This window comes from Cydia splendana, chromosome Z (genome assembly GCF_910591565.1).
Source record: "Cydia splendana chromosome Z, ilCydSple1.2, whole genome shotgun sequence".
In the NCBI taxonomy this organism is placed as follows: Eukaryota; Metazoa; Arthropoda; class Insecta; order Lepidoptera; family Tortricidae; genus Cydia; species Cydia splendana.
The window spans coordinates 38,785,633-38,809,324 of NC_085987.1; the positions used below are offsets into that span (position 1 = coordinate 38,785,633).

General features: G+C 36.5%; 1 protein-coding gene across 1 annotated transcript; it reads right to left on the minus strand.

The window, feature by feature from the left end:
• Positions 1-1,621: 1,621 nt before the first annotated feature.
• Positions 1,622-11,802, minus strand: LOC134804441 (tryptophan 5-hydroxylase 1). Its single transcript, XM_063777481.1, has 10 exons — positions 11,214-11,802; positions 10,980-11,133; positions 10,614-10,779; positions 8,892-8,942; positions 8,137-8,254; positions 6,751-6,914; positions 5,070-5,196; positions 4,388-4,620; positions 3,085-3,301; positions 1,622-1,732 (listed from the first exon to the last, which is right to left on the minus strand). The coding sequence occupies exons 1-10, from the start codon at positions 11,481-11,483 to the stop codon at positions 1,649-1,651; spliced, it is 1,584 nt and encodes a 527-aa protein (XP_063633551.1). The 5' UTR covers positions 11,484-11,802; the 3' UTR covers positions 1,622-1,648.
• Positions 11,803-23,692: the final 11,890 nt, after the last annotated feature.

Sequence of the window (23,692 nt, forward strand, 5' to 3'; positions counted from 1 at the left end):
CGACATGCACTTGGAGGGATGTCGCAACACGTTTATTCCATATCTCTAACCATACACAAGCTGTAGAGAGGGCGGTTAAAATAACGACAGAAGCATCGGTGCTGTGTGATAAAACAGCCAGAGAAATCTAAAAAGATTTTAGAGCAGATCAGTGGAGTTTTTTTTGTATTTTAGTAGAGTTTTTGCTATGTTTTGTACATATTAAAACATATTTAGTACTGAAATATGGTTTTATTTTGCCAAGACCTAAAAACGTTATAAAAAAGATTAGTAGGTACGTCACATTAAAAAAGGATGAAATATTGTATTTTTTTTAATGTTCAAGGACGTTGCGGAGGCATTAAATGGCGTGTTAAATATCAAAAAAAAAACTCTGCATATAATAAGTCCTAGGATAACTTATCCGCACTATTAGATAAAAAAAACTTATACAAGCGCGCTCCACCCTATTAAATACGCTACACAGTTCCCATCAACCTAAAAGGAAACACTATTCAATATGTAAATAACTAACAAATATATCTGGGAAAACAAATATCATTTATACGAACTAACAACGAGGAAGAGATAGAAATAAGGAAAAATATTACATGCAAAATGTATTGGTCATCAAAGAAATTAAATCAAAACACGAAAATATGGAAACCTATAATGGACAATAGTCTCCTACCTGGTTTATGGGTGCCAATTTGGGACTTACATTAGCAAGGCCAAAAAAAAACACCACTACACTGCGAGCAATAGAAGTATCTTGATAATAAACAAAACACACAATACTAAAAATGATACAATTAGAAAGAAAACAAATATGCACTCACAATCGCTAAAGATTAAGTGGCAAAGGGCGGAATAACAGAGACATATTTCAAGACCGATAAATAAAAGATGGAAAAGACGGTTACAAAAACAAACAAAATGTCGATGAAACCTGCAAGACCTTTTACGATCAAGATTTGCTAATCAGAAGAAAATAAACCCAAGATTCTATTCAGACAATGAAAGAAGATAATGCCACAATGTGATATTAAATCGTGTAGGTAAATTATTCCCTTAAAGGTACTATACTTTTACACTAACAGCAATTATCTAACACTGCAACTTTTCAGGTTTATTAATAACAATTCCCTTTCAGCCATATGAAAGTACCAGTTGTACTGTTATTGTTATAATTGCGCGAGGATATATTATTTTTCAACAATATTTTTGGACGACTACCCGATACTTTGTCAATATAAAACCTGTTCTCGTTAGAAGAGTATATAACCAATATTATTATGATAGGTACCTATTGCATTGCAAACTGCTATACCTAGTATTGTACCTATCATCTATTGTTTCAAATGCTAATGAGGTTTCCCAGAAACGGCTAGATTACGGTAAAAATTAAAATAGATATTTAGATAAATGCAATTATGAATCTATGACCAGATGACTAACGAATATTTTAATAACATTTTCGCAATTCAATACATTGCGGCTACCTCGCACAACGTATCAGCATTGCGATACAGCGAGGAAATGCCGCCAGCATCCTTGGTACAATGCCTCAAGGGCCTATTTTAGATTTAAGCTATTAATTTCTTTTAATAATACCACTGTATATATCTTGTTTGCAAAGATTATGCTGAAAACGAGTGAAGTGTACAATCTAATTCTCCGGCCTCGGCGACGCGCCGCGGTCAGAGTTTGGCGAGCTCCCGCCGGAAGTGCTCTGCGGGCTCCGCTCGCTCACCTGCAACAAACAACCAATAAAGGGAACCTCGGAGATGTGATCTGAGTCAACCAAATATGTACATATTTTAGTGTACTTACAATGACTAGTAGTTCGCCCCGAACAGAGAAATCGCGTTTCGCCAAAAACTATATTTTATAGAGAAGATTCATAGACTATTTAATTTTCGACGCGATTGAAAAAAAAAATTCAAGATGGCGATCGTTTGTTCCAATTTTGTCTATGGATTATATGAAAGAAATTATATTATTAAACTGATATGGATTCATATTAAACGGCCTTTCAGATCCTCAGGTATCCATTATTGTCGTGATCTGACCAAATAATTCAAAAAAGGAGAAAATCTAAATGGGCGAGGTTTGTCTATTGTTGACCCCTGTCCTTCCGCACCGCAGGTCTCGATGACACAGACTAGTGATAAATACAAAAAATTAAATGCCTCCTAAAACGCCCAGTTTTCCGAGTACCTACCCACCACAGTTGTCCAGACAACAGTCCGATGTACGAAACAGCATTCATATGTATGATGAAAAAAAACATATTATCATATCACCATTATTTTTCCCTCTTCTTCTTAAAAAAACATGAATTTTCTTTTTTTTAATCTTAATAAAGTCACAAAATTCCTACCTGGATGCCAAACAATTTAACTTTCAACTTTGAAATTGCAGGAATTACTCGCTTGCTAAAAAAATACTTAAACGAAGTACCTACCTAAATATGAATGTAATGGCAAGAAGTCCTTTCGGTGAGGAAATCAAGAAATTTAATAAGTATTTCCAGAAGCAAGAGATTAAAAAAGATTATGTTGTTGTGATACCGAGCAATTTAGAACTACCGAAAAATACTCGTAATTTAGAGGGGCGGCATGGCAAAATCAACAGATACCTATACTTATGTTGGTACTTGATGTTATGGAATCTGAAGCAACTTTTGAAAATGACCCGATTTTACGACCTTTATGTATTTTTCTAAATGCTTCTATTACTGTTCTGAAATAGGGCCATATCAAAATGTGCATGGCATAACATCCAGAGAATTGTTAATTCGCTGCGCATGATGCATTACAATGCTATTAGCATTTGAATTACCTACATAGATATGTATTGTTTGGGCGCATAAATACAACCCGCCTCGTGAAACATCAAATAACGTAAACATTTTGGAGCTGCTTACATAATGAGCTACTGTATGAATATTCTAGTTGCTCGGGGCTAACACATGTACAGTCGACGTCAAAGATATGTTTACATGTTTCGCCTCAAATTCAAAAGGAGTAAGTAAGGTGCAAAGTGTAACATATTTTTGGCGTCGACTGTACAAGACACAATAATTTTATTGCGTAGTTATACCTGTAAGCCGGTGTGCAACATGTTGGCGATAGTCTCGACGTCGAGCGTGGAGTCCTGCGCGGAGATCTTCTTGATGGCGGAGGATACGATGCAGATGTCGCCTCGCAACTCCCGCACGAGCGCCGTTATCTTTTGGGCGTTGCTTAGCACCTCCACACTCTGCGTGTACGGGTTGTATCGCACGCCGAACGGACGCTGGATACTTTCAGCAAATGCACTGCAATAAACGTTTGCTTGCACATAATTATACAACGACAGAGAAGACCAGTTTTAAACCTAACAAACCAAAGGCAAAGTAAGCAATTTTAATATCATCGGTAAACATTATTCCGTGCAACGTGGGAGGGACTGTCCTACATGGTCCTCCATGGCAACAATATATCGTTTCCCACAAACTTCAATAAATCAAAACAAAGAAGTCACACTGTTTAGAAATTAACACCGTAGCAGGCCTCCGTCACACGCTCAAGGCCACGCGCTATATGCCTACCGCTCGGCGTATCGTCGACGATACAACCGACAGAGGGCCGCCGAACGCCCGCCTGAACGCTCACACCGGACGTTTCCCGCGCTTACGCTTCGAAATGCCGAAACCACGTAATTATTGTGCAGTAAATGGGTGTAAAAGTCAAAAAACAAAGGAAAAAGCCTATAATAAAGATTCATCTTTTTATGGCGGGCTAAAGGTCCCACCTGAAACGTTTAAGAATTATATTGAAGGGTTAGAAAAAGTATTTTTAAATAATTTTGACGACGTAATAATTAATCGGCCTGGTAGCACCGTATTACAACTTTAAAAACCGTTGATTTTCCGTGGCTTTGCTCCTGAGTATTTATTAAAATTATTTACGCAATTTAGGATATTTACAACTATAAAATTTAATAACAGAGAATTCCGAGAAGGGAAAAAAATATAAATCATTATATAAAACTAAAACATATTTGATTGACTAATAAAAAATATGGTTGATCCGCAACATTCGTTTTATTACAATAATCATCATAGGTATAAACCTACAACCCTAGCGCATTCTTACGATGACGCGTTAGCACGTGACTCGCACGGCGGGCAACACAGTCTCGACTCTTTGTGCGCGTACTTATGGTACATTTCTTCTTGTCCTGAGCAGCAGGTATTATTATTAAGGTTTTGTAGGCTATTATAGCGTAGGTATTTTCGCTTTTGTTTGGGAATGAAGTATCTGTTACGTAGTAACTATTTATTAATCTGTGACCGTAGTGGAAACGTGGTTTGCTACAGGATTCCGTACAGCGCTTGAAGGACTAGTTTTACAATACTGACCGCATCTTTTCTTTGGCCTCTTCGAACGAGTCTGTATAGTAATAAGCATTCTGGTAGGAAGTGATGATGCAGGTTTCATTGACGGTGACGTCGGGGTCGAAGCGCTTGAGTTTGGCGCTCGTGGCTAGAGCGTGCTTTAGTTCGGCCACAGAGGAGAGCAGGCCGGCGCCGTAAACGCGGAACGACCCATCCGGGGAACGGCAGAGACCGAACTCCACGGTGAAGAAATAAAGCTGAAATAAACATGTGTATTTTAACTGCCAACCAATCAGAACGTGGTGTTAACTAAGTGAAGTTTGAGTGGTCTAAAAGAAGATTCCCATACATCCAGAATGGAAGCATTGGAAGCCAAGGGATTTGAACATGCATTAAACGTGTTTTAACTACCGACCAAGTAATTTTAGAATTTATAAAAAATGTCGACATTTTGAGGTTGCTTTCTGAAGTACTGCAACTACGTTTTAATTAGTTCGAGGTCATTCTAATATTGTATTGTCACCAGTCTTATATAAATATACCAAATTTGAGCCCTACCGAATATCAGAAAAGTGGTTCCGATTTAGCTTCTAGGATATGACCCATGCTATATATGAATATGACGTCCGTTAGGGCATGGTAAATAAAGAAGAAGATATATGGATCGATCCTGAATAGCACCTTCCCAAAAATGAATGTTTGTTACCGTTGCCAACTTGTCAATGTCCTCGTCAGATGCACCCAGGGAAGCTAGTCCCAGCTCTTGAGAGAACTGTGCGAAGGATGAGTTGGCGAGCAACGGCATGTGCCCTAGCAGCTCGTGGCAGCAGTCACTGAAATAGCATGCAAGTATATTTATTTACAAAAAAAAGTAGCTCATACACATGAGTGTGATGACCGAAAATAAAATCTCGCCACGGTTTGTGCCGTTCCAATCCATTTAATTGCAGGCACGGTCAATGTATAGGATATAAGGTACTGCGATATTTGAGACTTTCTCCGTGTCGATATTGAACGCCCAGGACTATCCACGCATAAATAACTTTTCTCAAACATGCAATGAAATATTGATGTTATGTTCCTTATAATAGGCTGCAAAGTATGACGTTTCAGGTGCGGCTAGGACAAAAAGTCGTTAATGGAATTTCATACACATCTTGCAGGCCTAGGCCGGCAAAGTCCTCTTTTTTAATTTTCATTTCACAGATATTTGTGACACAGCATCGTGGCATTCATCCATTAAAAAAAACTAGAGGCAGTATTTGCTTTATGGTTCGTAATGACACTCTGCCACTACGCCTATAAAAAAAAAACAAAAAACAATGTTTGCTATAATTTGCAGTTTTATTTGTATAAAATCAACATTAACTTAATAAACAATACATTCTATAATTTTAAATTATAAATTTAACTACACAAATAAAAACATTTAAAATATTTCATCTAAACGTTAGCGGTAAAAAGGTCTACTCAAACACGCGTAGTTATATTTTTTAAATTGTTATGGAGGTAAAGTTGAAAAATATTCATTCTGTTTTATTGGATTTATGGTGCGTTGTTAATTTTTTGACTTTAATATGACTTCCGACGAAATAATGAAATTAATATTAATTGTAATCGTAGGCGTTGGAATTGGCAGCGTAAGCAGAATTGATTTTAATAACTTGCTGCCTCTGCCGCCAAGTCAAAGACGAAGTATGTATATGGTTGGTTATGGCAATTTTATTATTTGAGAAACTAAGAAAAATGGCTTACAGTTTATTAGAAACAGTTTTGTGGCATATTTTAAAATATGAATGTAACTACAAATTCGTCAACACTGTGGAAATTATACTTATTTACTCCGTGCATAAAGCAACGATGTATGTGAAACATGATATCAACATGAAAATGAAAATATACGGGTAGTAAAAATACACGACTCGTGTAAAACATACGCGTGATAATGATATAGGTACGTGTTGGTTATATTTTGGGTGTACTTTACTTTTAGTTTTTTCTATAAATAAAACTTGGGTTTCGTGGATTTTTTATTTTATTTATTTCATTGTATGTTTGAGAAAAGCACTATACATACCTCGGCGGGAAATGGGGTTGCCCGCGCTCAGACATATCCGGCCTCGCTTCGCTCGGCCGTCTATATGTCTTCGGCCGGCAACCCCTTTCGTCCCGGCCTCTGTAGTAATGTACTATTGGGGCCAATTATTGATAGTTTCAAAGAGAAATGAATCAATTTTGTACTTTGATGTCAATATCCAGGGAGGAAAATGGAGCCTAGGTTTGTTTGGAGAGATGATCGTTCATTTTAAGACAGACAGTCAACGTCATAACTAACTTCATAACCGTAAGAATACCTTAATATTGACGTTTAGGCGCATAAAACTTACGGCTCCGGAGTGTAAAACGGATCTGAAGAATGGCGAATGTACTGGGTGCAGTGGAAGACTCGAAATGCGAGGCCGGAGAGAAAGTCACGTGGAGAGAGGTATCCGGCCACCGGGCGGAGCTGGAAGCCAGTCTTCCTCTTCAGGAACGCGCTGACATCCTCCAACTGAAAGTAACGTCGATAGGTAATTGATACGAGTATATTTCAACCAGTATGCACAGGGTGTCCACATTGTTTTAAAGGAAATGATACACGGGCCAATTAGTTAATAAGATTAATAATCACTACATCTTATAAAACAAAGACCCCCGCCGCGGCTGTCTAGTTGTGTGTATGTATGTTCGCGATAAACTCAAAAACTACTGAACGGATTTTCATGCTGTCAATAGAGTGATTCTTGAAGAAGGTTTAGGTGAATAAGTAATTTGTTAAGGTTTTGTGTAACCCGTGCGAAGGGGCGGGCCGCTAGTTTTAAGTATAAGTAGTTATGTATAAGAATACATTGCTGTGCCCTTACGGGGTCTGTGTTAATTGTATTATATGAGCAATAAAGATGATTTGAGTTTAGTTACAAGGAACAAATTCAAAGACAAAATTTTCATCAAAACATAAGTCCATCCTAAAAAGCGTTAATACATAGCAGTTTGTCGCCATCCGTCATTTTTATTAGTGTTTGTTATATTTGTTATAAAAATACAAAAATTAACAAGGGTGTGCTAAGTTTTCTGAATATGGGGGAAGCTCAACGCGTATGTTTCAATTTCCTTGTTTGTCCTGTACTTATAGCCGTGCTTTCTACAATGCGCTAGCTGACGTATTAACATTATAATAGAATGGTTTATTCGTTTATGCGATTTCACTCCCTGTTAGGCATCGGTCTCGTTAAGAGCCAACAGGAGTGGTCATTTCTCCATACAAACGTTCTCCTCGTTTTCCTCCGTGGTTTTTGAAGCTAGAGCAATGATTTTTTCAACACAGATTAATATTGTCAATATCTGTGTCGGACCGTTTTGATTTTTTTGATTTTTTTGTTTTTTAAGGCAATAGAGCCCTTCAAAAATGGCCAAAATGGACTAATTGACTATGCCGCAATGAGAGGCGTGGCATTCAAAACTGATATAAATTAGCCAAAAAAGCAAAACGGTCCGACACAGATAATTTCATAATCATTTAGATTTCCAAATTTGGTTACGATTGGTTAAGTTTTGGAGGAGGAAACAGAGGAGTACGAAACCTCGATTTTTGAGATTTTTACGCAGGATTTTTCGCCTTGTCCTTATCACACTACTTTTAGGTGCCGCTTCCGTTAGCGAGACGGGTATATTTACCTAAAATATTTAAAACTCAGCTCCTGTTTCGTCTTAAAGCGTATTTGTTTCTTACATACCTGGGGTAAGTTGTCTTCCCTGTAGCCACAATACTTGACGAGTTGCGGCCAGTTCTCCAGGTACTCCTCGCAAGCGTGCACCAGGTAGAGCTTGTGCAGCTCTCGGAAGATTATCCCCCTGGGCACAGTAATCATCGCCTTGATTACATCCATTGCACGCACACAGTTAAGGGAGGGGGAGAGTGAACTTACTCTATTGATAGAGCTGTAGTTTGCCAAGAGTCTCTTTACGCTTAAGCATTGGCAGAGAAAAGCATACTGCCATTTTATTACACCAGTATTATCACCCCAAAAAAGGGATGAGTAGGTAGGTATAGTTAATTTATATTACTGCTACTGACAAAATTGGTTTGCCAGAGTATAAATATTCACATTAATCAATATTCCTTCATTCTTTTACATTTTAATCAAAACAAAAATATACAGCACGTAAGTATACTCTTCCTCTAAATTATAATGTATGTACGCATGCCTGACATACCTAAGATTTTTATGCATTTATTAATTAGGTATCCGTTTGTGTATGTAAACTGAAGTTATCGAGTTTCTTTAACAAGATGAATGCACATGCAAAAACATCCCCAATCTTGTAGGCAATTTGTTTGGGCTATTATTTATTATTCGTTTTGTCGAGCCCAATGCTTTGAGGGCGTGTAATTCGATCGGCAATAACAGTGTGTATGTACAAAAGTTTCTTTTTGACAAAAACAAATCTATGTATGTAACTCACTCTCTAAAAAACTTAGTAAACTTACCATGTTTTTATTTCAACTTCAGTATATTGCACTTTCGGTATCGGTTGGCCACTATAAAAAAAATATGTGTACGATAATACATGTTCACTTGTTAACGATAAAGGTTAAGTAACGATTCGATTGAATGTAGGTACCTATACCTAATGATATATGATTCCGAAAAACGTTATTCTAAGACTACGTTATCTGTGTCCCTAGGAAAATCAAAATTACTACTACTGCGACGATACAAATTACGCTATTTATTAAGTAAATTTTACAATAATGTCGGTCGGTCACTTCACTTTGCACTTGTAAACGGAGTACGGTTTTTATTGCTCTGGAGTGTAGCTATTATGGCTTAGTATTTTTAATGCATTTTCACTCTTTTTATTAATGTATAATTATTATCTAGACCATTTAAAACTTTCGCGTTTTGAACACATATTAAATAAAATATAATTATTAGTTAATGACCAGGTCTGTCGCGAATTTATTTTATTATCTTTATATTCGTCAATTTGAACGTTATGACGCGGGTTTTACCGGTCGTTATCGCGGATAACTGATGTCTCAGCAAAATGTCAACAGAGATTTGCGTAACTACCCGACGTAAAGTCTATGAAAAAGTTTGGGGTACAAATACGTTAATTATTGTCAATAATCCGACACACTCATCCGAAGATCTATAGATCACTTGGCTTAAACTTCTGGATCACTGGTCCCCAAGTTGGCCATAAGGCCCATAAGTTAAAGTTAAAACCATCTTCAAGATGGTTATCTTCCCTATTAAAAAATCTGGGGTGATAAAATAAATAAATAAAATTCAAAAATTAATATATATGAATGTTTAATAGGTAATAAAATAAATTCGCGATAGACCCGGTTATTAATGTTTTAATAACAATAATCATCTACCTACTTAGTGAAGCGGGCTGTGACCATAATATATATAATATTATGCACTCCATAAGCAACCGGATTATGTTCATTTCCCACTCTCGCACCATAAAGCCCAAATGAAGAAAAATTTGCACACACTCCATAATAAAACATATATAGAGAGCAGAACAGGTAAACACGTAAAAAACTGGCTACCCACATTGGACGATATATACTTGTTACGCAAACATACAACCATCACATTTCAATTGACACAAATTCTAACCGGTCACGGATATACCAAATTCTATCTAAAACGTTTTCACAAAATTGACAATGACGCGTGTCCCTGTGACGACGTCACACAACAAACAATTGATCACCTTATTAAAACTTGCCCAAGGTTCCTTTACGCAAGAACGATCCACGATACCATATGCACCAAGTACAACATAGACACACTGAATATAAACAAACTTACGGAAAAAGAAGAAGCCCTCAACTCTTTTTTAAGGTATACTAAATACATCATAGAGAATTTAAAATCATTTAATAAATAATACAAACTTAAAGGCAATAGGCCGCCCGTACTCCTAGCGAGGACCGATTGACCCTCACCAAAAAGCATTACGTCAAAAAAAAAAAAGTTTTTATCGCTGCAGGTAATAATTTATTTTAATGTACTTACCTATTTTACCAAAACCAGAAACATAATTAATAACAAAATTAGGATAAGAGGTAATCCAAAATTTAAACTACCTACAAAACTAAAACAAATACCTAAAAAATTATACACAGAATTTAACCTGTGATACTGAACTGATATTGTAACATCGCAAAGCGTAGAAAAGTAATACTTACTACTTGTATTTGTTCGCGATGGCAGCGAACTGCTCGCGCCGCTTGCGGTACACGGGGTCCTTGAAGCCGGGGTGGTCAGCATCCAACTCGGAGCCGTACATCAACACGTTCTGCGCGCGGTCGAGGTCAGAGATCTTCCTCGGAAACCAAGGCATCTCACCGAAATCTAACAAATACCAATAGAAATAACGTCATAGGACTCATAGGAATCAAGTGTTAGCTGTATTTGGCAAATATGAAAAATACTCTAATGTGCTAAGTTGTAAAAAGTTTCGGATGTTTTTTTTACAGAGGCTTTAAACTGCGCATTTGTTACGGTTATATATGTATAATAGAGTATTTAGTCAAGTTTGAAAAAGTAGGTACCAAAACTAGCGGCAGCAGAAAGCGGCGTCGGTGGTGGAAACACTTCCCCGGTTTGAGCTTGTAAGACTTCGAACTCTTGAACCTCGCGCTTCAGCATTCTTTTCAATTGCTCCATCCTACGAGGATCACACTCCACATCCACAAGTATATCTGCCTAAAATAATTTGGATATATGTTTGAACTCAAACTACAATAATATGTACGAAAATCAAGGTACCAGTCGAGACTACTCACGTCAGCTACTTCAGTAGTAGATTTCCTGGACTCAATATGGAGCACGTTTATACCCATGTCCTGAAATACGGACAAGACACGGACTAAGCCGCCAACTTGGTTTTTTAATGAGAATATCACCGAAATCCTCTCCCCCTCGGCCGCCGGCTGCTGCGACGCCATGCCGATGTCTCCTAGCTTAGGGTGGTGGGGCATATCCTTCTTCATCTCCCACTCAGAACCGTTTCTGTACAACCATAATCCGAGGAACCCTTTTCCCGATCCACTCATTATTTGTAAACTTCGATGTTATATGGAACAAATTAAAAATTATTGCTTAATGTAGGTGGTTGTTTATTGAATCCGAGATGCGCTGCTGCATTGGTGAAGACAAACTGCGGGCTCCTCCCAGGCAGTTCGCCTTATAAAGAGAAGAGGCGCGGGAGACTCGACGGAGGGTGGGTATATTTGATTGGCTGAATCAAGCGTTCGGAGTTACTTGGAAAATGTTCTCTTTTCACGCTGTAAAGACGGAGACACACTTAGATATATCAGTCTTTTATTACTTCTCGGATTTAGTACTTGAGGATTAAAATACCACTCGTATTGATGAATACGTCGAAAAAAAAATACTTATATCGGGAATATCATGAACTACAAATTATAATTTTAAGTTTAGAACTGACTTTTACTTTGCGTGCGTCGTAGAACGTTACCACAGCCGCGATCGCCGCTTTTGTGTGTACTTGTAGTTTTAGTTATTGCAGAAATGAAAAAGAACTATTGTTTTACCTACCTAAAATGGTTTTTAGAGCCCTTAGAGTTTTGAGATATATTGAGGGGAGGACTTTTAACGTGGAAAATTATTCCGAGCTCACCTCACTCTAATATCCCCTAGGCATTTTGAGATAACCATTTTTATATGTAGTAGGTTATTGTGAAATTTCACTTGAAAGTCATAATGGATACCACTTGAGCCTCTACCATCAGTTTTAACATTGACATAACGCTCACGTCTACGTAATTTACTTACTGTACATCTCGCTTGCACTATTGCTCGCATATGCGAGTACGAGCGAGATGCATAGAAAGTAAGTTACGTAGACGTGAGCGTATATGTCAATGTCAAAACTGATGGTAGACGTACTGTCCTGTTTATTTAATAAGTAAATCAATTTAAAAATTTGGTTCAATTTGAATCCTAAACAGATAGGTAACACAACAGTATGTGCGAAGCCTCAGCACTAACACCTATAAAGGCTCGTGTAAGTGTAGACCGCGAGGAGGCACTCGGGCTGACGGAGTTAAACGGTCCAGTCACTGTATTTATTACCATTGTTTAGCGAAAAGAGCGTTCCGTATCATTCATTATCTAGTGAGGAACCCGCCCGTTTATTCACTTCGCTACTGGGTACGGTATAAAATTAGACCAGAGATATTTTCTGATAGTTCTGATACCATCGGCAAGCATCCTTCGTTTACTAAACTTCTTTGACAAGCTCAGTTCAGATTTTATTAATTTTTATAGTTTTATTTTATCACAATTTTATACATAGTTATGTTTTTTTATGTTTCATTGCTGTTTAGCCATTTAAATCACAACAGGGCGTTGAATATAGAACATAGTTAGAAACCGGTCAAGTATGAATCAGGTAGTTATTATTATTGTAGTTAAAAATATCTTTTTTAGGGTTCCGTACATCAAAAGAAAAAAACGGAACCTATACATAGGATCATTTTGTTGTCCGTCAGTCCGTCCGACTGTCTGTCAAGATCCTTCATGTCGGGAATATGTTGAAATTAAAACCATATAGGTATCAGGCCTACAGTCCCTTGAAGGTGTGAAAAAATCAAATTTTTAATTTCATGTTTATATTATGTCGTATCAGCAATAAAAATACACATGTAAAAATGTATTATGGTTCTTGAGATAGAGGCCTATAACAGACAGATGGACGCATTTTCCATACACAATACCTAATAGATAGAACATAACAAAGTAATATTAATTATTGCGCTAGGATCGAGCTAACGAGGCGTGAATAGGATAAGGTGACGTCACCGTTAGTGACGGTGCATGTGGGCTTTATCTGGTCATACTCCGTAATACGACTTCGCGCACTAACTATATACATACATACAAGTTACATCAAATATTAAAATACATTGCCAAATATTTTTGTTTTATTTTAGATAAGGGCTAGTTACACTTTTTTTAAATGCCAACTTGGAACAAAATGTACTTAACGCATTTAAATGATTTGTGTTGAACTAGTAGAATACTCGTACCTATTATTTTCTGTTTAAGTTAATTAAAAGATAATATTATGTTATATCAGAGACTAACAGGGTTGAGTGGAGGAAAGGAGGGGAGGCCTTTGCCCAGCAGTGGGACACTAAACAAGGCTAACAAAAAAAAATCAGAGACTAACTAAATTATGACCAAATGATAAACCTCAATGATTTGTTGTAAACATGTTAAATAAGACAACCAAAATCTCGACTGCCAAGATGTTGGCAAATAACCCCTGAATCGCAAATCAAACTACGTCTCCAAGGAAATTAAATTAATTAAAGGCAACAGCGCTTCCGAGGGACAGCCGTTCACGCTGTTTAATATCATAATGCTTCTATTTGTTGATCGTAACTCATATTTTTATACCTTATTGATCGTAATTTTAGCAATTATCACCATTCATTAATTACTTTTTTATCCGTGAAAAACTTTTTAGGGGATTGTACCATTATCAAACATTATGTAGTAAATATTCTGCATAAATTATTTTGAGCCTAGGTAAGTTATTACAGTCAAACCTGGATAAGGTGGAACTGGATAAATGAGAAACCTCTATTAGCGAGAGTAATTATAAGGTCCCGTCATTTTTGCCCTAGATTACCTCTATTAGCGAAAGACACAAGACTCTTTAAGAGAGAGTCGTTTGTCCCATTCGAACCTCTGTATCAGAGAGTGTCTCTTCCTTGGCCTCTATAAGGGAGAATCCCGAGTGTAATTATTATCCGTTATTTTTGATACTTTCTAATTTTCGTGGAACTAACATGCACGTGGTGCATCTCACCATTTTTTTATTGTTTATAAAAATGGGTTTGTGTTAGGTCATTGTTTTTGATCTTTTTGAGAACATATGTGCTTCGTGAACCGATATTTTCGATCAAACTTGCTCAGTGCCTAATAATATAATGGTTGAACACATTCTAGGAATGTCTAAATGAAAAATAGGTAGGTAAATGTTAACGATAAAAATTACAATCGCTATCGAGAACGGGAAATCACGAAAACTAAATTCACAGTAAATTTGGTTTCCATACATATTATGTATCAAATTAGTAAAATATCACTGGGACTTATTTTTCAAACCTGCCTAAGCAAGAAATCTCCGATCCCTTACCTCTGAGAGTGAGAAACTCGGATTAGAGAAAAACCTCTATGAGCGAGAAAAATATTTTGGTCAGGTTTGACTGTATTATGAATCTAAGCTTGTTATTTTAAAAGGACTTTGAGGCATGTTTTTTTAAACCTTAAATGCATAGCCTACATCACCAAAACATCAAATTTTAAGCATAAATAAGATTTGTTTTTATATATTATTTCGATAGTAAAACTAACAAAATTTGTACAGTAAGTACAAAAGGTTTTTGTTTTGGGGAGAGGTTGGGGGAAAAGTGGAAAAAGTCAAATATCGATGATATTTAGTAGTGATTTAGGCGGTTCTTTCGGGGCTTATAATCATTTTACAAGTAAGAAATAGTTTGACGTGGCTATACATTCGGTCTGTAAAATGACTGGACTAATACCAACTTCCAACTTTAATTGTAATATCAATGCCACCGGCGCCATTTTATGCTCAATAGGCAAACCCAGGCAAAGTAAAATGACACAGGACATTGATGTAGATTTATTAATATCCCTTATTTAGGAACGCCCAGTATTGTGGGATAAAACCATCAATGAATATAAAGATAAAAATCTAAAGACAGCTGCGTGGAAAGAGGTCTGCGGAAACATATTTCACGATTTTAATGACTTAAGTAACCAAGAAAAAACAAATCGAGGCTCATATTTTATTTAATTGCCAACTAAATGCTCCAAATTCGCTATTAAAATAATTACAAAATTCATTCCTTATATTCGTGGCGGTTGTCCCTCCTACCCTCGGTTATAGATTGATTTAGTTCAATAAAAGAATCATCAACTTGTACCTACATTATCCGAAACTTGTACGCCGTCTCGATTTATCACAAAATTATGTAGAACACAACATGCTTTTCACCACACCAGCTCGGAAAGGCTTACTTTGCACTTCAAAAACTGATAGCAAAGTTGCATTTTATTCACATGTGAGGCATAGTAATCAAATGCAAATTTTGAGTTGTTTTCTTATGTTTGCTGGTAGAATTGACTTTTAAATGATGATTTTGGATGATAAATATTTAATAACATACATTTGGATTTGATTTGGTTTGATTTTGTTTGATATATTACATTTAATATTTGTTTCGGGTTGGTGGTGAAAAATTTTGTGTTTCACTCGGGGGCAAATTTTGTTTAACCCTCGTACTTTGAAACCCTCGCAACGCTCAAGATTCCATTTTTCGAACCACTCGCTACGCTCGTGGTTCGAAAAATTGGAATCTTTCGCTTGCTCGGGTATCAATATTAGCACAAGCGGTTAAACAACAACTTTGCCCCCTTGTAAAACAAATAACTATTTATGATGTCTGTTGCAAAAGTGAAAGAAACATTCAACGGTCGATGGAATACCCTCCATCTGTTCGGGAGGATGCCGAATGCACATTCAACATGCCTTATTGCTCGGCTCAAACGATAAATAAAATAAAAAAACTACGGGTTGCACTCCGGGAGTGCCAGCAGAAGTGAAAACTCAACGACATTGTAACTCAAAATATTAATAACAGGGCCATATAGTGCAAAATGTCTGCAGCACTATGTATAATTGAGGTTAACGCCATCTAGCGTTGTATCGTCGCATTGCTTGAAACCCCTAAGCACATCACTGTGAGTACTACTGGTACTACCGTTATATTAATACCAGTTTGAGGGAAACTCACTAGATGGCATTTAAATCAAAAAACAATGACATTGTCCGTCACACATAACATAAGTCACGCAAGCGCCCACATGAAACAGCAGGCTCAGGCATACATTTTCGCCGTGCGGTAGAAAGAGAGTAGAGACGCCTTACGCGTTACGCCTTACGCTGTCTCGAGTTTATAATATTTTCCTCACCTCAAAAAGTGCACAGCGCCGCTAAATAAGTTTTTACTTCAAAAACTTTGTTGTACCGTCAAATGTTTACCAGGATATGGGCGCATAATGTTGTTTGTTAATGATAAACCTTCATCTGCCACAAAAACAAAAGGGCTGGGTGATTGAAGACCTGGTAGGGGCTTCGGTGCTGGTTAGGAATAGGAAGCTGATTTTTTAGCAATAAATCGTTCAATTTTGAATTATGAAAAACGATTGAGTCACATTCTTTGCCATACGCTCCTATGTCGACATATATAAATCTGTATTTAGAATGCACAAGAGCCAACAAAACTATAGATGATAATTTTTATAGTTAAAAAAAGAGATCCACTATGAACAGGGCTCCATATACGAACATGTTCCCGTCCAGAGCGCCTACAATTGGGAAAGTTGGACCTCTTGTAAAAGTCTTTAGCGATTTCCAATAGGCGCTAGCTGTAGTCATTTTTTGTACGGTTTCACTCAAAAGATTTATCCATATAACACAACAGACTACTCTTATTATTTATGCAATGTGTTTCCAGATGCCAAAAACCTGGAACAGAACAATATTAATTTAGTTATTGTTGAGTGACACGAAATATTAGGTACATTTTAATGCACGTGTTTCTTATTAGGTACATTTTATGATGTGTGTTTACATAGATTCTTTTTAAAATTTTTATTGTTAAGTTCTTAAGAAAACGATCGCATTCAATAGTAGTACAAGTCAAATCATGGGATTAGTTGTCAAGCGAACCCCAGGCTCCCATGAGCCGTGGCAAAATGCCGGGATAATGCGAGGAAGCAGAAGGGTTCTGCCAATTTTTACTGATCTGTATGAACCATCACATCACCAATATCAACACAATTTCCACAGAGAAACTATTATAGACACCAAAGTTACCAACAAGCCCATGCTGCTTCGTGACATAATACCCCAAACGAACCCCACCTATCTATACACTATCACCCCACACGTCGTTGCTAAGTTTAAAAGATATAATATCACCACGCACGACGTCGCAACGTGAGATGACGTCACGTCGTCCCACTATACGACGACGACGACGACATTAATTACTGGCACAAAGAAAAAATAAGCATATTTTAGAGTTAAATATGTATTTCCTGGCAGTTATTTTATACACGTACCTACCAGTGTGATCCCAAGCCGAGCTAAATGCACTAGAATACAATGTAACCTACGCCCACGCCGTAAATATATCATTTTGCTCCCTTGTGGCACAATCTACTAATAATGGCTATATGAATGTTATGATTCATGCATGCAACATCTCAGACGTTTTCGCGAATATCTGCTTAGTAAACAGTCGCGGCTGCCACGGAAATAAATCAAATAAACCTTACCACAAATTACCATAAATATATATTATGTACTTACATACATACACTGAAAGGGCACAAGTTATTATAATTGAAAGAACCTAGTTCTTTTTTCCTGTTACCCCAGTAAGGAGCAATCTCCCACTCAGCAAGAATGGCATCATGTTGGTCTTTCCGCCGTTATTGCGAGATCTGCCGTGACACCGGAGTCGCTGTGGGGCCAGCTTAGTGGTTGTTTAAACCCACAAGTTTTCCTTATACGGCAGACGTGTTCAGATCAGACTCATAATATTTTAAATCCGGGCTATGTCGTTGGTTCATTCGTTTCCTACTGTAACGGTAAAAATACAAAAGTAATAGAGAGGCAGATAATGAAATTTCGATTATCAAAATAGGCTCTTTGGAGCGCCTCAACTATGAAAGCATCTTTACGAATAAAGAAATAAAATAATCCGTTATCAGTTTTTACCGACCATGAATTACTTCCCTTAATGAGAGATCAAAAGCGAAAGCGGTCGTCATTAATTCCAGTAACGTTGGCCAAACATGTTTTGCCAACGTATTTATTTATTCTAGCCTAAGTACCGGGGACCAATTTAAAAGCCCTTCTTGTCAAATCCAAGTTAAATAAACGTATAAGAGAATCCGCAGAGAAAAACCTCTCGTAACTTCAAATAATTATATATTAAATGTAACTTACCTTTCTTTCCCTGTACAAGAGTTTTCTCCGATATAGATTTATTTGGTATCCAAGAATTGCAAAAGGAATTGGGTGTTTATAGTGTTTATCTAGTAAGTGTATTCGCACGTTAGTTTGAACACCGCGGTTTAGATAATTAACGTGGTTCCGGTTCCAAAGAACCGGAACTTCTTCAAATAAAGAGTCGTAATTGAAATTTTCCACTACGAAGTTTCTTTTTTTTGCAAATGGATCAAATGGAAAACCGAACAAGGCATTTGTAAAATAGCAAGAGAAAAGCCTAATTAATAATTTATGGTTTTTAAAAAATGTATAGTTTAAAGACATTTTAGGATTAGTATACATTGTTAAAAAATCTTTTTAGTTTGAAATTAAAAGTGTATTATATGAACAAACAATGTAGAATTCTTTTAAATTTAAAGAGGCAAAATGTTGTCAATTTTACAAAATAAATGAAATGTCATTCAATTTGCACATACTTAATAGTAAATAATAATATAAAAATTTTAACAAGGAAAACAAATAGAATGTCTGAACAAGGTTTAAAAGTCTATTATTTTTATTTTCTTTCTTTACCAAATCTCTAAGAATGCTATTTCTCAGCCAAATTTGAAATGTATTGACCTAAATAATTCACCAGCCACTATTCCTAGGAATCTTTGCAGTTCCTTGACATTCTTTGGCCTAGGCATTTTGCATTTAATAGTAAATAATACGTATTATAACAATTTTAACAACGAAAACAAATATAATGTCTGAACTAGGTTTAAAAGTCTATTATATTTATTTTCTTTCTTTACCAAATCTCTAAGAGTGCTAGTTTCCTCAGCCAAATTTGGAATGTATTGTCCTAAATAATTCACCAGTCACCATTCCTAGGAAACTTTGCAGTTCTTTGACATTCTATGGACTAGGCATTTCGGTAATAGCTTTTATTTTTGACTTATCAGGAGAAATGCCATATTTGTTAAACACACCCACATTACACTTCAGGCCGCGTAGCCAAGATGCCGATCGCTTACGCTCCGTAGCGATCGAAACGCAACTGTCACTGTCGCACCAATATGGAAGAGTGATAGAGAGACATAATGCTTTTCGTTGTCGAAGCGATAGCGATTGTAACCTTGGCTAGGCCGGCTGATCAGACATATAAAATTGACATTTTGACCTATTTAACCTGAATAACCTGATGTTTACTTCCTGTGCTCTTTTGTTAAGATTGGCTAATCGTTAGTCATGTTCACCTTGCGTTTTACCAAAACACTAATAAATCATCTATAAATATCTGAACACCAGGTAAGTCACCAAATAAATAGAAACCATAGTTCTGTGAAAGATTTCTGAACTTGAATTGATCCCGAAAGGTAAACGAAGGAATTTATACCTAACAAATGGGGTGTTAAATGGACATAGATTGCTACTTTCCTCATCTAAAGGTATCGTCCAGAATCCTGAGATAGCATTTAATTCGCTGAAAACTGTTGCTCCAGCTATATTTGAACGTAGATCGTTAAACGTAGGAAATGTATAGTGATGAGGCCTTTTTATAGTTTCATTCATGTTTCGTGGATCTAAACAGACTAGCCATTTCCATTTGCTTTTTCGAGTGCTCCCAATCAGTGGGCTTTTAAATGTTTTCAATTACATTTAATTTTTCCATTTTATTTTATTCATATTTTATACGCGATTGCAAAGCAACAGGTATTCTTCTACTGGCACTAATCTTACGTTTGCCACTAGGATCCACATCCAAATTAGCTTTTACGGGTAAACAGCCTAGACTTTCAAATTTTGCATATTTGTCAATGATATCATGATGATATCAATGAAGTTATTTGCACGGACCCAATGGTAACTACTGACCTTAATTTTGAAAATTTGAGCCATTGACTTTTTTACTTCTTACATATTGCCGGGACTTCTGTTTAGACGGTGGTAGTTGTTGCTGCTTGACGGTCTTCGAGATCGCGACATACTTCTTCCGGATGAACTTGATCGACGATGCTTACGGTACGGTTTTGAAACGGCGTCGATAGTTTGATTTTCATTGTTGTTTAGTATTTTAGGTGACCTTTCCTGCGATCGTTTCATACTATTTGCAATTTAGCGTCCTTTTTCTATAGTCAAGTTTTCTTGTAAAAGTCGTTGTTTGACGGATTATCGGATATTCTAATGACAAAATCTTTTATCATTGTCAGAAACTTCGCAAGAGAAATATCTGTTTATTTTCCGATATAATAAAGTTTTTTTTAAATAATACAATGATGGTGGCAAACAGGAATACGGCCCGCCCGATGGTAAGTGGTAACCGTAGCCCATGGATGCCTGTGATGTCAGCAACAACAACAGTTTTACAATTGTCGCACCTGTCACCGATGTGAAATTGGGGCCAGAACATTGAGCGTTACGGCGCCTGTGAAGACACTCACATGCTTGAACTATCTAAATAGTCAAATAATGCAACGCCACCAAAAGTAATAATATAACATCTGGGAAGTATACTAATGTTTTTATCGAAGTAATAAACCGCAAATAGTGCTAAATGCGCGACTGAAATATTTAAAATTTTCCTGTCATCATGCCGAAATATGACTCCACGACTAATCATTTCCCAACTAAACAAGTCGCATATAAATATTTTCCAAGAGAACGATATGCAAAAAAATATTTAGACATTTCCTTTCTTTGGCAACATTAATTTTACCAAATTTTAATTACTCGAAATTATTAGTTGCCAAAGAATACAAAAACCATAACAAAACATGACAAATGTAACAGTTATCAAAAAAAGAAAATGCCAATTTTTATTTGAACAAAGTTTAATTACTCCAAATGAGTACTTACCAAAAAATACAAAAACCAAAACAAAACGTGCTTTCTATTTTTTCAAACTTTCTATTTTCTGCTCTGAGGAATACAAGGTAACTAACGAACCTATCTAGGTAAAAATATAGGTAGTCCTGTAGTGTTTTTTTTTTCAATGCGGGGGGCTCCGATAACAATCCCTTTTTTTAAAGCAAGTGAGACCCGGCAGCCGGTCGACGAAGCCCCGCTTCGCGGGCCTTCTATTTTCTGCTCTGAGGAACACAAGGTAACTAACGAAGCTATCTAGGTAAAAATATAAGTAATACCGTAGTGTTTTTTTTGGTAGATTTCGGGCTGTTTAGTTTACCAAACCAAATGAAGCACCCACTTTACCTAACCTAGCCGTAACACATTTTTAATAACATAATGTTTAGGATAGACATAATTTGTCAAGTAGTGGTTTTGCAATACATTTATTTGAACAAACATTTTTTGGGTAAATATATTTTTGGACAAAATAAATTTGTCCAGTGATTTATTTGACAAAAATAAATTTGAGCGAACATTTATAGTCTAAGTAAAACATTTGGGAAAAAAACAGTTGGTCTTATAAAAGTTGTAAAGTAACAGTTTGGGAAATGTTCATTTGTCGGGTTTTAAGTTTGTCAAATGTTTATATGGGAAAGATTGAGTTGACAAACGTGCAGTTGGTAAAATTTGGTTGGGAAACGAAATTTGGTTAAAAAAGTTTCGGTAAATTAAAAGGATACCACTTTCAGCCACAGACTCAGATGACTCCAATGTAACAATACGGAATAAAGGTCACACATTACACAGCCTCGACGACAGTTTGTTAATAATATCCCGTAAAGACCCGGATCTAAGTCTAAAAAAGAACAATGAAGTATTGTCTTATATCATACTGACCGAATTAAGAAGTTTCAGATCTCAAATGACTTTCAAGCTTGAACAACAAGAGCAACGATTTACCAACCTAGCTGATAGAATAGAAGCAAATATCTCTGATCTCTTTCAAAAATACGCTAAATTATTCACGGACTTAAATAACATAAGTAAAACTAACAGTCGATGCAACAAATATGCAAACAGGTAACATTTTAAGAACATCAAACTCAAATTCTCAACGTATTGCTGAAACTAATAGAAAATTTTCAACTCTCGAACGAGAAATGGCAGCCTTAAAATATCAAACACAATTATTAGAAGACAAATTAAAATGCTCGAACCTGGACCGATTAAATACCAACAAAAACTATATAAGGGATAGCTTAAATCCGAATTTCACAGGACCAACTCGAGCTGAATACACGAGAAGGCTGGTGCTCTACGGTTTAAATGAATACGACCGTGAATCTGAATCCGTGCTTATAAATCAAATACTACATCTATTTTATGACATCTATAACATAGATCTAACAGGACAAATTGAAGAGATCTGGAGAATGGGCCGTAGAGGCTCTAGACGCCCTATTGCAATAGAACGCCTAAGCAAAAGGATGACGAAATATATAATAGAAAACGCGTCATACTTTAAAAATCTTTGTCTCAGAGTTCCTTGATCGTGATAGCCTTCAAAACAGACTACTACTAAGAGAAGCTCGTCAAGCTGGACAAAGCGCAGTGATACGCATTAATAAACTATTTGTAAATGGGAAGGAAATGCCCCTCGTAGAAACACATCCCGCTAATGAAAATAGAAACATGACCACACCTACAACGAGTTTACGTGCAGAATCACTACCTCGGAGCACTACTGCTGCTGTACACAACGGAGAAGAACTCCCGCCATTAAGAACCCAATCGCCGTCCCCAGCACCGTCTGTCAAAAATTTTCGTCCCTAAACGAAAGCAATCAGCGATATTGTACCAAAATATGTGTAGTGTTAAAAACAAAATTCAACTAATTGAATCACTTATAGATGATAAGCAGTTTATTGAAGCAATATGTATTTCAGAGACTTGGATCTCTATGTCTAAACTTGATCTATTAAAACTAGAAGGATATAATTTAGCTAGTTGCTACTGTAGGTCATGCCACGAAGGTGGTGGTGTTTGTATATTCCTAAAGGATACTATAGAATACCTAGAATTGGCAGATATAAATAAGTTATCTTTAGAATGTATTTTTGAAACCTGTGCAATTGAGATTCGTAAACCAAATTTTATATATTGGCCTAATAACTCACGAAGACCCGACATATTCTTTGAACAATTAGATAAGCTTCTACAACTCGTAAATATAAAGTACAGTAAAAAAAAAACTGGTCAAGTGCGAGTCGAACTCGCGTCTCAAGGGTTCCGTACTGCACACATTTTCGAACGAGCGAGTAAAGCGAAGTTCATAAGTACATTCAACTGTTC